Raw genomic sequence first — 14291 nt, 5'->3', positions numbered from 1 at the left:
GAACCGCTGCTATCTGGCGGAGAAACGCGTTGAGCTAACATTACGAAAGGAAAAAACTTTCCATCTCTTTTGAATCTAACACACCTACGTGATTCATAATCAAACAGTACTCCTTTAGAGCTGTGCTCCGAGAAGGAAACTCTACTGTCATTACTGAGTCCACAGTAATCCACATCAGCAAAGATATCACATGAGCATCTATGTGCCATTACGCCGTTCTCCAGAGTCTTTAACAAGTGGTCTCTAGGAGACATTTAAGACACTCATGCATGTCCACTATGATTTGAGTTTGGGTTAACTGTGAAATCCAGAAACATAGTTTATGGACCTTTTTCATTGGAGTTAATACACACACATACGACCATTAGCTTCATTAGCATCAAGTGGTTTCCTGTGTTCATACACTCCTCGCATCGTTCCTATCCAGTTGGATTTTGGAACCCTTTTATGTTTGTTGCCCGTTAGTGTCGCCATTTTTAAATTAATTTAATAAAGTTTACATGTTTTAAATTTTCCTTACTGTGAAGGGCATTTCTATTTAATTCTAATTGGGATTCTTTCTGCCTCTGTGAACTATAGAATAGGCAAGAAAACCCTAATTACCCTTGCGGAAAAACGGCCTTTCACGCGATTTTACGGCGCCAGCGAGAAAATGTAAAGACGCATACGCTCGTGTGAAATAACCCAAAAAGTGGAGAGAACGTTATAAAAGTAAGTTTGGCACAACTTATTAATAAAACAACTAAAATATTAAATACATGATCTGGAAACTTCTAAGTACTTGTGGTTTCTTTTTACAGGACAATATTATGTATAGATGATGGTGAAATACAAAAACATGATCTGAATTACTTCAAGGAAGGAAATGTGGTCAACTCATGTTAAGTAACAAATCTTCACAGTTTCCTGTATCTTGACTTTAAGTTGTCTTTAAATCCCAACACCTATGTCACAGTATAAATGTGATGCATAAATGTGATGTATACGGGATAGAACGCGATTGAAGATTGACTGGAGTTATACATCTATGCAGTAAAATCATTTCAACTAGTGATTGGCAACCTATGTCAGCATGTTACCTTGGTATGCCCCCGGTTGGGGCTGTGCATATCCATAAGGACCTTGCATAGTTGGAGGTGGGTATCCAGGAGCAGGATAACTCATGGGTCCTTGAGCAGAGTAGGCTGGACCTGGGTTCATTGCAGGATGGTAAGCAGTTGCAGAATTTGGGTATTGTCCATGCTTTCCATCTAAAATGAACATAAGGTCAATTTAAGTTAATGTTCTGTATATAGTTGTAACATATTAATCACCCTTTGATTTTCTATTCTACAGAGTACAACTGTGTCAGTTCAACATCTGCTCTGAACAGGGCTTGTCTTCTTGGCACAACCTATTTTAGTGTTAGCATGTGCCCCATTAAGGCATACAAATTTCATAGGTAAGGCTCCCTAGCTCAGTACTTTCCCCAATGAACTGGAGATTGATTTTCATTTTGGTAAACTTGGTGCTGTCATCTGAATGAAAGTCCTGTAATATTACATTTCTCTTGTAGTGGCTTTCCCAGACAAAAATCAACTGGGGTGCTCATTTCTTGCGGGACATCATGTATTTTCTATTGGTCCCACTTCAGAGTACATTTGACTGTTTGATCGCTTTTTATTACATTTTTTCTTGGAAATGGGGGGACAAAAAAAGTGCAATTCTGTTTTTTTTCCCCCTGCCGACGTTCCCCGTGTGGGGTAAATAATGCATTACTTTGATAGTTCGGAATTTTACGGACACAGTGATATCAAATGTTTTTTTGTTTTATTATTTAGATTATTTTATTGTAAATATGGCAAAAGTTGTTTTTTTAAAAAACATTAATTAGCTTTTTTTAAAAATATTTTTTAAACTTTTTACTTTTTTTCTTAGCCCCCATAGGGTACAAGAACTTGTGTTGCTTTGATCGCTCCTGCAGTATGATGTAATGCCATAGCAATACATAATACCATGATCTGACAGGCATTGATAGGCACTCTACAATGTCAGCCCTGGGGCATTTAAGAAGGCCCCCGGCTACCATGAGAACCCAACAGCAATCTCAAATCTCATCGAGGAGGGCCATACGGGACTACTGAACATTAGTTGGGGCATTTAAATGATGTTGTCAGAGTTTTAGGGTTAACAGCTCTAATCTACAGTGTAGCTCATACCCCAAACCTGCCGGACGTAACTGTAGCGTTAAGGGGTTAATATAAAACAGCCAGAGCCCTATTGGGCTGAATGAGGGTTTTCCTTTCCTGTTTTTTTTAATGGGCTTATAATTTAATTACATACCTCTTTTAACTATATATTCTATTATATTGTACTATTTTGATTTCCGATTGCACCTTTATTCTTTTATCAGTGCCGATCTGATAGCCTTTAAGGAGGTAGATCTGAACAGTTTACATGCCAGCCCTCATAACTGTTTGTTGCATCTGGCTTTATGCCCACAATAGCTTGAGAATCTGCATTTTTTTCCAGGGTTTGGTCGCTGTACTCATACCTTTGTTAATATTGACTTATTAGCTTAGCTTTTGGTCTACTGAACATGTCTGCTCTTCTATGCTGGTTTCGGATACACCAAAGACTCACTTAGCATGCTCTGGGAGAACCCCTGAATTGGGCATGAGGGAATGACCACAATCGGTGGACTGTGTTGCCTATTATGAATGGCAAGCATGGATAATGTCTCCTTATTAGATGAAAATTTGAATGTGATCCAATTGGAGATTGGAACATTTTTCCCGGCTATTTGCCAATAAGGGGTGTCATTGCAGCACTGTTCTCATTATATCCCTGTTCTTTCACCTGATGATGCCTAGGCGAAACACATCAGAGGGCTAGTGATTACATTTTAGATCAGGACTTTACTGCTGCTCTGTATGTATACATGTGGGGGATTGTGGCCAGCGTACAGTCCCTCCATGTCAGCTTTACGATCTCCTTTTTTCTATACCATTATGGAATGATCTATGAATACTTTAGTCTATAGAAGCTGCAAGAGTCTTGTCATTTTAATATTTTCATAGGTTTTTAATCCATATATATGAACTCACTGGCTGACTGATTCGCCACTAATTCTCTAACTTACCGGTGTCTCACAAACATGAAATTTTGCAGGAGCATTCTTTAGGTCCTAAATAGGAAAAGTAATGGGGTCGCAGCTTGATTATTCAATCCTAAGTGTGAAAATCTGTGAAAACCACGATACATGAGAAAGTTCTTTTTTCAGAAACCATAAAGCCTAGGGAAATGATTTTTTGCACACACTACCTTCAGGCAGTGGAAGCATACTAAGCAGGCTTTTTTGAGAAATTCATTGTCCAACTGTGATAATTTGTGATCAAAGCCCGAATCTTGGAAATTTGGTATGTAAATAGGGAATGTAAAGGGATTCATGGCCCAATATCGCCCTCGCAATCTATGGGAAACCCATAGATGTGAGGCGCTTTCATGTGAAAACAGCCTCACATCCCTGCGGGGGTTCCCTTCAACCCATTGCTTTCAATGGGACAGCAGCAGCGCCGACCCTATTGAAAGCAATCAGAGAAGATTGCGCTCTTCTGACAGTGCTGTGACAGTTGATCCCTTCATCCTCACGGGAGTCGCCTCATCACTGAACACGGACAGTACATAGTGAATGTTATAGAAAAATAAATATATGCCAGCACTGTGAGTGGTACCAATAAAAACTGCAACTCGCCCCAAGAAAATCACACTGCCTAATTGATGGAAAAATAAAAGTTATCAGAAAATTGTGACAATTTTAAAGTTTTTTTTTATTTTTAAGAGTAATGGTACAGTTAAAAAAACTGTATACATTTGATTTCACTACATTTGTGCTTATCTGCGTTTTTTTGTGTGAGTGGAATACGCAGCACTAAAGGTCCATTGGGGCCTCTCACACCAGTGATTGTGTAGCACCTATTTTACGCGTGCAAAATCACATGGAGCCTGTCCTACTTTCAGCTTTTCAGAGCCTATTTCATCCACTAAATTGTCCATTGAAATGAATGTAAAAAAAAATGCAGTAAATACGCAATTACACGCGTAAGGCCGCCTGCACACGAGTGTTCCGGATTCCGCTAGCGGATTTTCACGCGCGTATGGTACCTAAATGTGCTTGCGGATAGGTGCGGATGCGTGAAAAATCACGCGCGGATATACGCGGATGTGTTGCGGAAAAAAACGCGCAGAAAAACCAGCAGACGCCTCTTATTGTAAACCCAACCCCTAGAGAACTGCCCATTCCTTGGAAAACAGCTTAAAAACCAACACCCAGACTCCGTTTTGTCCCTCTTGCTTGTGTGAGCACCGTTAAATTATTCTGGCAACATCCTTACATTCTTACATCCTGCATTGGCAAGAAATACTACCTATCTCCCTCTACACATTGCGGGTGTCTGCTGAACAAGGCTATTAACCCAATAAATGCCGCTTCAGTGGCACCAGTGGAAAATACAACTGTTCCCGCAAAAAACAAACAGGGAGGGCTTAGTAACTTGGGCGCATCCTGGCGGCTGATGCACCCGTCTTCCTGCACAAGACGGCCGCAATGCAGGATGGACGTCTTTCCACAGAGCTGGAGGAAAGAACACAAGTCCGGCAATGGAGCCGGTCATGTGCTCTTTTCTGCCAGCGTTGCGGAGAGTCGTCCGTCCTGCAGTGTGACCGTTTTGGTATCGCTGTATCCGTAAAAGTCTGATCTATCAAAGTAATGTATGATTTACCCTGCGCGGTGAATGTGGTCAAAAAAAATAAAGAAACTACGCCCGAAATGCACTTTTTCGGTCAACCTATTTCCGAGAAATAATGTAATAAAAGGGGATCAAAAAGTCAACTGTATGCGAAAATGGTACCAACAGAAACGTCAGGACATACCGCACAAAATGAGCCCTCACACAACTATGTCGCCAAAAAAAAATAAAAAAGTTATTGCACGCAGAAAATAGACACAGAAAATAATTTTAAAAAAATTAAATATATATAAAAAAAAAATACAAGTACTACATCAAAAAAAATACTATATACGTTTGGTAACGTAGTAATCGTACTGACCCATAGAATAAAAATATCAGGTCGTTTTTGTTGCACTTTGCGCGCTGCAGAAACAGGACGCACCGAAAGATGGTGGAAAGTCTTTTTTTTTCTCTCCGATTACAATAGTTTTAAAGGTTTTCAGTAAATTATATGGTACAATAAATAGTGCCATTGCAAAATACAACTCGTCCCGCTAAAAAACAAGCCCTTATACAGCGACGTCGATGGATAAATAATGGAACTACGATTTGTTAGGGAGTAGGGGAAAAAAAAGGAAAAAAGCAAAAAAAGCTCCGTCACTAAGGGGTTAAAAGTGGGGATGGAAAAAAGCACAATAAAAACAAAAGTAAAACTGCTTGGCCACTAAGGGGTTAAAATGAAAAAAAAAAGTACATTTGACGCAATAGCGAATAATACTCACGCATGTCGATCATTATTGGTATGGTAGTTGGTAGCTTGTGGCAGGCTGGTGTCTGCTGGCTGCTGTCTGGTCGATGAGGTGATTGGAAGGGCAGTGCTGCTGCTGAAATTTGCCTGTGAAGCTCTGTGCTGTGTGTTGGGACACCTCCTACCACGCCTCCTTCCTATAGTCATAGCAACCAGTGACTCCATCCGCAGCTGCACTGCGGATGTACTGCGTGAAAAAAACGCACACATTCACTTGTATTGGAGGCTTCACGCGCATGATCCGACCCAAATTAGAACAGGTCGCAGATTTTTTCACGCGCGTGAAAAAACGCGATACACATCCGTCCGTCTGGGGACAACTGCGGATCCTCATAGGAGTATATTGGCTGCGGTCTGGGGCGGATTATGTGCCTAAAGTAACGCGCTTGAAATTCTGTTCGTGTGCAGGCACCCTTAGGCCGCCTGCAGACGAGCGGGTCGGATCCGGCAGCGAGAATTCTCGCCGCGCGATCCGACCCGAGAGCCTGCAGAGACGAGCGCGTACTCACCCGCGCCTGGCGGCCCCGACTCTTTCATGTGCCGGCTGCCGCGCAGCCGGCGCATGCGCAGACCGGAGCCGGCGGCCGGGTGAGTGCGTGCCCCGCAGAAAATTAGGACATGCCGCGGTTTGTTTGCCGCGCGAGATTTTGCGCGGCCAAACCGCGGCCGTCTGCATAGGAGTGCGTATTTTAATGCACTCCTATGCAAACTTTCAGCGGCGGAAATCCCGCGGGAAATCCCGCGGCGGGATTTCCGCTCGTCTGCAGGCGGCCTAAGGCTGCATTTTTTTATGCAGGTAACTGGGTCACCGGAAGAGGGGAAAAAAAAGTTAAAGACATTATCAGATTGTTTGTGTTGTTACAGACGCTTGCGTGAGAGGGGCCTTTTGTGGACAGAAAAATGAAAGAGGTTACAGCTCTTAAAAAGTGGGGATGAAAAAAACAGAGAGAATTTTGAGAAATGTCTGGTCTTTCAAGGGTTAATAAGCAAACCCTGTTACGATAAAACCAGTCAAGGCTATACATAAAAACAATCACATTACATCATCAGAACGGAGATTAATATAATTCAGCTTTATTTACAAATAACTGAGTAAAACTCTAGATTACCTTTCATGTCCATGGCTGCAGCAAGAAGAGACGTCTAACGCTCCTGAAACAATGAAATACAAGTGTGTAAGAGCAGAAACGGACACAAAGAGAAATCTAGAGAAATGAAACTGAAAGTAGTGTGGCTGTCTCAGTGCCAAAGGAAGAGGGTGCGGAGGTGAAGAAAGAGGTAGAATAAAACAGGAGGTTGTTTCTGAATCTGCCTCACACAACAACACCTGCCTTACCAACAGATGCTGAGTCTGCAAACACTCTCTACTACAACTGGAAGTTGAATGAAATGAGAGAATACTTTTCAGATGCCCCTTATTCTCTCCTGTAGCTCTTGAGGGTTCAAACACAAGCGGTATGCATTGTTGCTTATGGGGACAAAAAAGACAGGGCAGTGCAGACTGTACTATTTTTCTGTCCAAAAAAAAATGGAAACCTGACAGAATGTAAGCCTTTCTGGGTTTTTTTGAAACCCCATTGTAATTAATGGGGAAAAGAACGCATCCTTTTTTTTAGTTTGATTTCAGATTCTCTGCTCCAAAAAAGGATCAAAGAGACGGATGTTATTTCTGTGCAAGCTGTGGAACAATGACCTACACGGACGCAAGCCAAGCAAGGGCTGGGGAGAGGAAACACACCACAACAACAGGCAACAGATGCCAAAATACTAACCAATGTACCACTAAACCCAGACAGAGGGAAATATCTCATAATTTAGTACATACAAGCTATTGGTTAATATTTTGGCCAAAATACACAAGCTCAAAAGCCAACGTCAAGGGGCCTTGTTGTCCCTACTCTAACAAGGAAACTTAAACTCAAAAGGAGTCCTGCCTACAAGTGGGTGATTGTCCCAATAGAAATGGTCCCATGCTGGAACCCAGAGGCCTGGCTTGCCCTAGATGGTAAGATGCAGGAACACAAAGACAAGGAAAAAGCAACACACACTGAACAGGACAGTTCACACCTAATGTCTGATCACCTACAGACAGACACTGAGCTCTGTCCCTTGTCTGTTTGGTGTGTCACTGAGCATGTCACACCAAACAGACAAGGAAAGCCTAGCCAGGTCATCAAGACTGACAGCCCTCTATCTATACACAAGCAGGAAGAGGGGCTTTCCCTATTCATGCAACAAGTAGGGACAGCTTAATGCAGCCCACCCCTTAAACTCGAGAACTTTGAGAGCTAACTCAAACTTCTAAGTATGTTTTTTTCTGAAACGCAACAGTGTTTCAGAATAAAACACATGTGATGAATGGTATATCTGTCCTAGGTTCATTTTGTCCATGGTTTGGGCAGCATGAAGCTGGTGACAAGTTCCCTTTAAGTTGCAAAGAATTCCTTTAAGGCTGCAAGAGAAAGCATTGCAATGAAACAGCTGTAAGTCAGCACAGCTCATGTGCAACAGAGGCAAACATACGTTTATGCAGCCAGTTTGTCTGCACAGGGGATGAGGGGGCCTGGACTGGCAATCTGCCCGAGTAGGCAAATTGCCAGTGTCCCATGCAGCAGTCTGCTGCTGTCAACTGATGACGAACCAGGTGAGAAACAGGTAGAGCAGTGAACCATAGGCTCCCTGCTCAATTGCTCTCCATTCTGTAGAACACTGGAACCTTTTTTTTTGGTATCTTTCCTGAGGCACTGAAGGTCCACTATTAATACTTAAAGGAGCTATTAAGGTCCACTACTGATATTTAAGGGAGCTACCACGGGCCATCATTAATATTAAATACTGCGCTGAGGGGCCACTTTAATGCTTAAAGGGGTTGTCCCGCGGCAGCAAGTGGGTCTATACACTTCTGTATGGCCATATTAATGCACTTTGTAATGTACATTGTGCATTAATTATGAGCCATACAGAAGTTATAAAAAGTTTTATACTTACCTGCTCCGTTGCTGGCGTCCTCGTTCCCATGGAGCCGACTAATTTTCGCCCTCCGATGGCCAAATTAGCCGCGCTTGCGCAGTCCGGGTCTTCTGCTCTCTTCAATGGAGCCGCTCGTGCAGAATGCCGGCTCCGTGTAGCTCCGCCCCGTCACGTGCCGATTCCAGCCAATCAGGAGGCTGGAATCGGCAATGGACCGCACAGAAGAGCTGCGGTCCACGGAGGGAGCAGACCCCGGCGGCCATCTTCAGCAGGTAAGTATGAAGACGCCGGACCGCCGGGATTCAGGTAAGCGCTGAGCGGTTTGTTTTTTTAACCCCTGCATCGGGGTTGTCTCGCGCCGAACCGGGGGGGGGGGGTTAAAAAAAAAAAAAAAAAAACGTTTCGGCGCGGGACAACCCCTTTAAGAGGGCACTAAAGGGCCATTATTGATATTTAAGAGAGCAGTGAGCAGCCACTATTAATATTTAAGACTGCACTAAGGGGCTGATATAATATTTAAGGGGGCAATGAGGGGTATGTTTATTGTTTAAAAGGGTACTAAGAGGCTCTATTACTGTGTAAGGGGACACTGAGGAGCATTGTTACTCTTTAAGGGGTGCTTGGGGGATTATTACTTTTTAAGTGTAGCATTATCACTGTCTAACAGGCACACTGAGGGAATTAATTTTTAGGGGCACACAGTGGCATTCTTACTGTCTACATGGACTAGGCACATTATTACCCTATAAATTACACTACTGAGGGTATTTTCACTGTGTGGGAGCAGAAAAGGGGCATTATTATTAAGTTGTAGGGCAATGGGGACAGCATTACTGTGTCAGGCACTTAGAAGAGCACTATTACTGTTTGGGATAGCAAAGACCCTAACTTCAGTATGGGACACTATCTGATAAGGCAGCAACATGCACAGAATTGGGGGAATCAGCAGGATGAGGTGTTTATGTAAGTTGGTAAAGAGCTGTTGCAGTGTCGGAAAAGTGAGGAACAAAAGACGTTTAGGTTGCAAACTTTGAAGAAACAAATGTGATCACTGGAGGTAACTGTACTGTGATCACTTATACGGTCTGCAGAGCTCTTCTGTAGAGCTGGTATCTACCGATATGGTCAATGTATGGGTATAATAGTGGCTTTTGTGTAGCACTTTTTTTGGTAACTGTATGGTGGTATTATGTAGTCATGGTATGATTTGGCCCTCATATAGTATTACTATTGGTAATATCGATCTTTGTAGTGGTTATTCAGTACCAGTATGGTAGTATTAGTCACTATGTGATTATGGTTTAGCAGTATTATTTTGCCTTTATATTGTGTTATTATTGGTAACATTGGCTTTGTTATAGTGGGTTTTGCTCAGTAAATATGCAGAGGTAATAAGAATGGTGATATTTGCACCCATTATGCATTTGCTCTGGGGTAACACAAATCAGTGCTTAGCTGTTTCTAACTGTATAACTAAGCATGTTAGGGTTAGCTTACACTTAGCGGCCTAGTTTGTTTTATTTTTTTTAAGCTCAACCTGATAGGAAAATGCGCCCTTAATAGAGATGAGCGAGCACCAAAATGTTCGGGTGCTCGTTACTCGAGACAAAATTTTTGCGATGCTCGAGGGTTCGTTTCGATTAATGAACCCCATTGAAGTCAATGGGCGACCCGAGCATTTTTGTATATCGCCGATTGACAACGCTAAATGCCCCATTTTACCGGTGATAGAGAAGAGTGCTTTTATCTGCGGTTGCAGCGAAAAGATTCTTTAGGTTCCGCTGCTCTCCGCCGGTGGAGAAGAGAAGTCTGGGAAAATCCAGGCTTTGTTCATCTTTATGAGTGTAAGCATGTCGGCACTGGCAGTTGACAGGTAGGTACGCTTGTCCGTGATGATTCCCCCAGCTGCACTAAACACCCTCTCTGACAAGACGTTAGCGGCAGGGCAAGCCAGAACCTCCAGGGCATACAAGTTTGTGCCACGTCTCCAGTTTTGACACCCAATAGTTGTATGGAGCTGAGTAGAGATGAGCGAGCACCAAAATGCTCGGGTGCTCGTTACTCGAGTCGAACTTTCCGCGATGCTCGGGGGTTCGATTCGAGTAACGAACCCCATTGAAGTCAATGGGCGACTCGAGCATTTTTGTATATCGCCGTTGCTCGCTAAGGTTTTCATTTGTGAAAATCTGGGAAATTCAAGAAAGTGATGGGAACGACACAGAAACGGATAGGGCAGGCGAGGAACTACATGTTGGGCTGCATCTCAAGTTCCCAGGTCCCACTATTAAGCCACAATAGCGGCAAGAGTGCCCCCCCCTCCCAACAATTTTTTACTTCTGAAAAACCCTCATTAGCAAGGCATACCTAAGCTAAGCACCACACTACCTCCAACAAAGCACAATCACTGCCTGCATGACACTCCGCTGCCACTTCTCCTGGGTTACATGCTGCCCACCCCACCCCACCCCCGCACGACCCAGTGTCCACAGCGCACACCAAAGTGTCCCAGCGCAGCCTTCAGCTGCCCTCATGCCACACGCTGGCCTCATAGCCACACCACCCTCATGTCTATTTATAAGTGCGTCTGCCATGAGGAGGAACCGGAGGCACACACTGCAGAGGGCTGGCAGGGCCAGGCAGCGACCCTCTTTAAAAGGGGCGGGGCGATAGCCCACAATGCTGTACAGAAGCAATGAGAAATCCAATCCTGTGCCACCTCCATCAGGAGCTGCACACGTGGGCATAGCAATGGGGAACCCGTGTGCCACACACTATTCATTCTGTCAAGGTGTCTGCATGCCCCAGTCAGACCGGGGTTTTTTATAAATAGTCACAGGCAGGTACAACTCCGCAATGGGAATTCCGTGTGCACCCACAGCATGGGTGGCTCCCTGGAACCCACCGGCTGTACATAAATGTATCCCACTGCAGTGCCCAGCACAGCTGAGGTAATGTCAGCTTTAATGCAGGTGGGCTTCGGCCCACACTGCATGCCCCAGTCAGACTGGGGTTCTTTAGAAGTGGACACATGCAGTTACAACTCCGAGTGGACCGACAGCATGGGTGGCTCCCTGGAACCCACCGGCGGTACATAAATATATGCCATTGCAGTGCCCAGCACAGCTGAGGTAACGTCAGGTTTAATGCAGGTGGGTTTCGGCCCACACTGCATGCCCCAGTCAGACTGGGGTTCTTTAGAAGTGGACCCATGTAGTTACAACTCCGTGTGGACCGACAGCATGGGTGGGTCCCAGGAAGCCACCGGCGGTACATAAATATATCCCATTGCAGTGCCCAGCACAGCTGAGGTAATGTCAGCTTTAATGCAGGTGGGCTAAAAATTACTAGAATTACATTGTAGGCGAGGGCCCAAAAAAATTGGTGTACCAACAGTACTAATGTACCTCAGAAAAATTGCACATGCCCAACCAAGAGGACAGGTCAAACCCATTAATCGCTTTGATTAATGTGGCTTAATTTGTAACTAGGCCTGTAGGCAGCCCAGTTAAAATAAAAATTGGTTCAGGTGCAAGTTCCAACGCTTTAATGAGAATTGAAACATATAAACATTGTTTACTAAAGTAATATGACTGAGCCTTGTGGGCCTAAGAAAAATTGCCCGTTCGGCGTGATTATGTGAGGTTTCAGGAGGAGGAGTAGGAGGAGGAGGATGAATATAATACACAGTGATGAAGCTAAAAGCTCCCCGTTTTTTATGGTGATAGAGAACGATGCTTCCATCCGTGGGTGCAGCCTACGTATTGTTTAGGTACCGCTGCTGTCCGCTAGTGGAGAAGAGAAGTCTGGGGAAATCCAGGCTTTGTTCATCTTTATGAGTGTAACCCTGTCGGCACTGTCGGTTGACAGGCGTGTACGCTTATCCGTGATGATTCCCCCAGCCGCACTAAACACCCTCTCTGACAAGACGCTAGCCGCAGGACAAGCAAGCACCTCCAGGGCATACAGCGCGAGTTCAGGCCACGTGTCCAGCTTCGACATCCAGTAGTTGTAGGGGGCAGAGGCGTCACGGAGGACGGTCGTGCGATCGGCTACGTACTCCCTCACCATCCTTTTACAGTGCTCCCGCCGACTCAGCCTTGACTGGGGAGCGGTGACACAGTCTTGCTGGGGAGACATAAAGCTGGCAAAGGCCTTGGAGAGTGTTCCCCTGCCTGCGCTGTACATGCTGCCTGATCTGCGCGCCTCCCCTGCTACCTGGCCCTCGGAACTGCGCCTTCTGCCACTAGCACTGTCGGATGGGAATTTTACCATCAGTTTGTCCGCCAGGGCCCTGTGGTATAGCATCATTCTCGAACCCCTTTCCTCTTCGGCAATGAGAGTGGAAAGGTTCTCCTTATACCGTGGGTCGAGCAGTGTGTACACCCAGTAATCCGTAGTGGCCAGAATGTGTGTAACGCGAGGGTCACGAGAAAGGCATCCTAACATGAAGTCAGCCATGTGTGCCAGGGTACCTGTATGCAACACATGGCTGTCCTCACTAGGAAGATCACTTTCAGGATCCTCCTCCTCCTCAGGCCATACACGCTGAAAGGATGACAGGCAAGCAGCATGGGTACCCTCAGCAGTGGGCCAAGCTGTCTCTTCCCCCTTCTCCTCATGCTCCTCACCCTCCTCCTCCTCCTCCTCCTCAACGCGCTATAGACATGAGCGTGCTCTAACTATCCAGTGACATACTGTCTTCCCCCGGCTCTGTTTCCGAGCGCAAAGCGTCTGCCTTTATGCTTTGCAGGGAACTTCTCAAGAGGCATAGCAGAGGAATGGTGACGCTAATGATTGCAGCATCCCTGCTCACCATCTGGGTAGACTCCTCAAAGTTTCCAAGGACCTGGCAGATGTCTGTCAACCAGGCCCACTCTTCTGTAAAGAATTGAGGAGGCTGACTCCCACTACGCCGCCCATGTTGGAGTTGGTATTCCACTATAGCTCTAGGTTGCTCATAGAGCCTGGCCAACATGTGGAGCGTAGAGTTCCACCGTGTGGGCACGTCGCACAGCAGTCGGTGCACTGGCAGATTAAACCGATGTTGCAGGGTCCGCAGGGTGGCAGCGTCCGTCTTGGACTTGCGGAAATGTGCGCTGAGCCGGCGCACCTTTCCGAGCAGGTCTGACAAGCATGGGTAGCTTTTCAGAAACCGCTGAACCACCAAATTAAAGACGTGGGCCAGGCATGGCACGTGCGTGAGGCTGCCGAGCTGCAGAGCCGCCACCAGGTTACGGCCGTTGTCACACACGACCATGCCCGGTTGGAGGCTCAGCGGCGAAAGCCAGCGGTCGGTCTGCTCTGTCTGACCCTGCAGCAGTTTGTGGGCCATGTGCCTCTTCTCTCCTAAGCTGAGTAGTTTCAGCACGGCCTGCTGACGCTTGCCCACCGCTGTGCTGCCACGCCGCGCGACACCGACTGCTGGCGACGTGCTGCTGCTGACACATCTTGATTGCGAGACAGAGGTTGCGTAGAAGGAGGAGGAGGAGGGTGGTTTAGTGGAGGAAGCATTCACCGCCGCAGATACCACCACCGAGCTGGGGCCCGCAATTCTGGGGGTGGGTAGGACGTGAGCGGTCCCAGGTTCTGACTCAGTCCCAGCCTCCACTAAATTCACCCAATGTGCCGTCAGGGAGATATAGTGGCCCTGCCCGCCTGTGCTTGTCCACGTGTCCGTTGTTAAGTGGACCTTGCCAGTAACCGCGTTGGTGAGGGCGCATACAATGTTGCGGGAGACGTGGTCGTGCAGGGCTGGGACGGCACATCGGGAAAAGTAGTGGCAACTGGGAACCGAGTAGCGCGGG

The 14291-nt window shown here is 45.9% G+C and overlaps 1 protein-coding gene across 3 annotated transcripts in view; it reads right to left on the bottom strand.

Annotated features, from left to right (window-relative positions):
- Window positions 1–14291, bottom strand: part of LOC136625246 (phospholipid scramblase 1-like) — a 97196-nt gene that overhangs the window by 37793 nt on the left and 45112 nt on the right. The window contains exons 1-3 of one of the 3 annotated variants that reach the window (XM_066599303.1): window positions 6627–6726; window positions 5492–5704; window positions 1080–1250 (exon numbers count right to left, since the gene is read on the bottom strand). The exons of 1 other annotated variant lie outside the window; for it this stretch is intronic. In XM_066599303.1, coding sequence (XP_066455400.1) covers window positions 1080–1250; window positions 5492–5504 — 184 coding nt within the window. In that variant the 5' untranslated portion in view covers window positions 5505–5704; window positions 6627–6726. Of the gene's footprint in view, window positions 1–1079; window positions 1251–5491; window positions 5705–6626; window positions 6748–14291 lie in introns of those variants that run through there. One more of the 3 variants, XM_066599296.1, reaches the window with a different exon arrangement.

The sequence above is a fragment of the Eleutherodactylus coqui genome, chromosome 1, assembly GCF_035609145.1.
Source record: "Eleutherodactylus coqui strain aEleCoq1 chromosome 1, aEleCoq1.hap1, whole genome shotgun sequence".
NCBI lineage: Eukaryota > Metazoa > Chordata > Amphibia > Anura > Eleutherodactylidae > Eleutherodactylus > Eleutherodactylus coqui.
The sequence above is the reverse complement of the archived record's forward strand: the minus strand, read 5'-3'. Positions and strand labels throughout refer to the sequence as shown.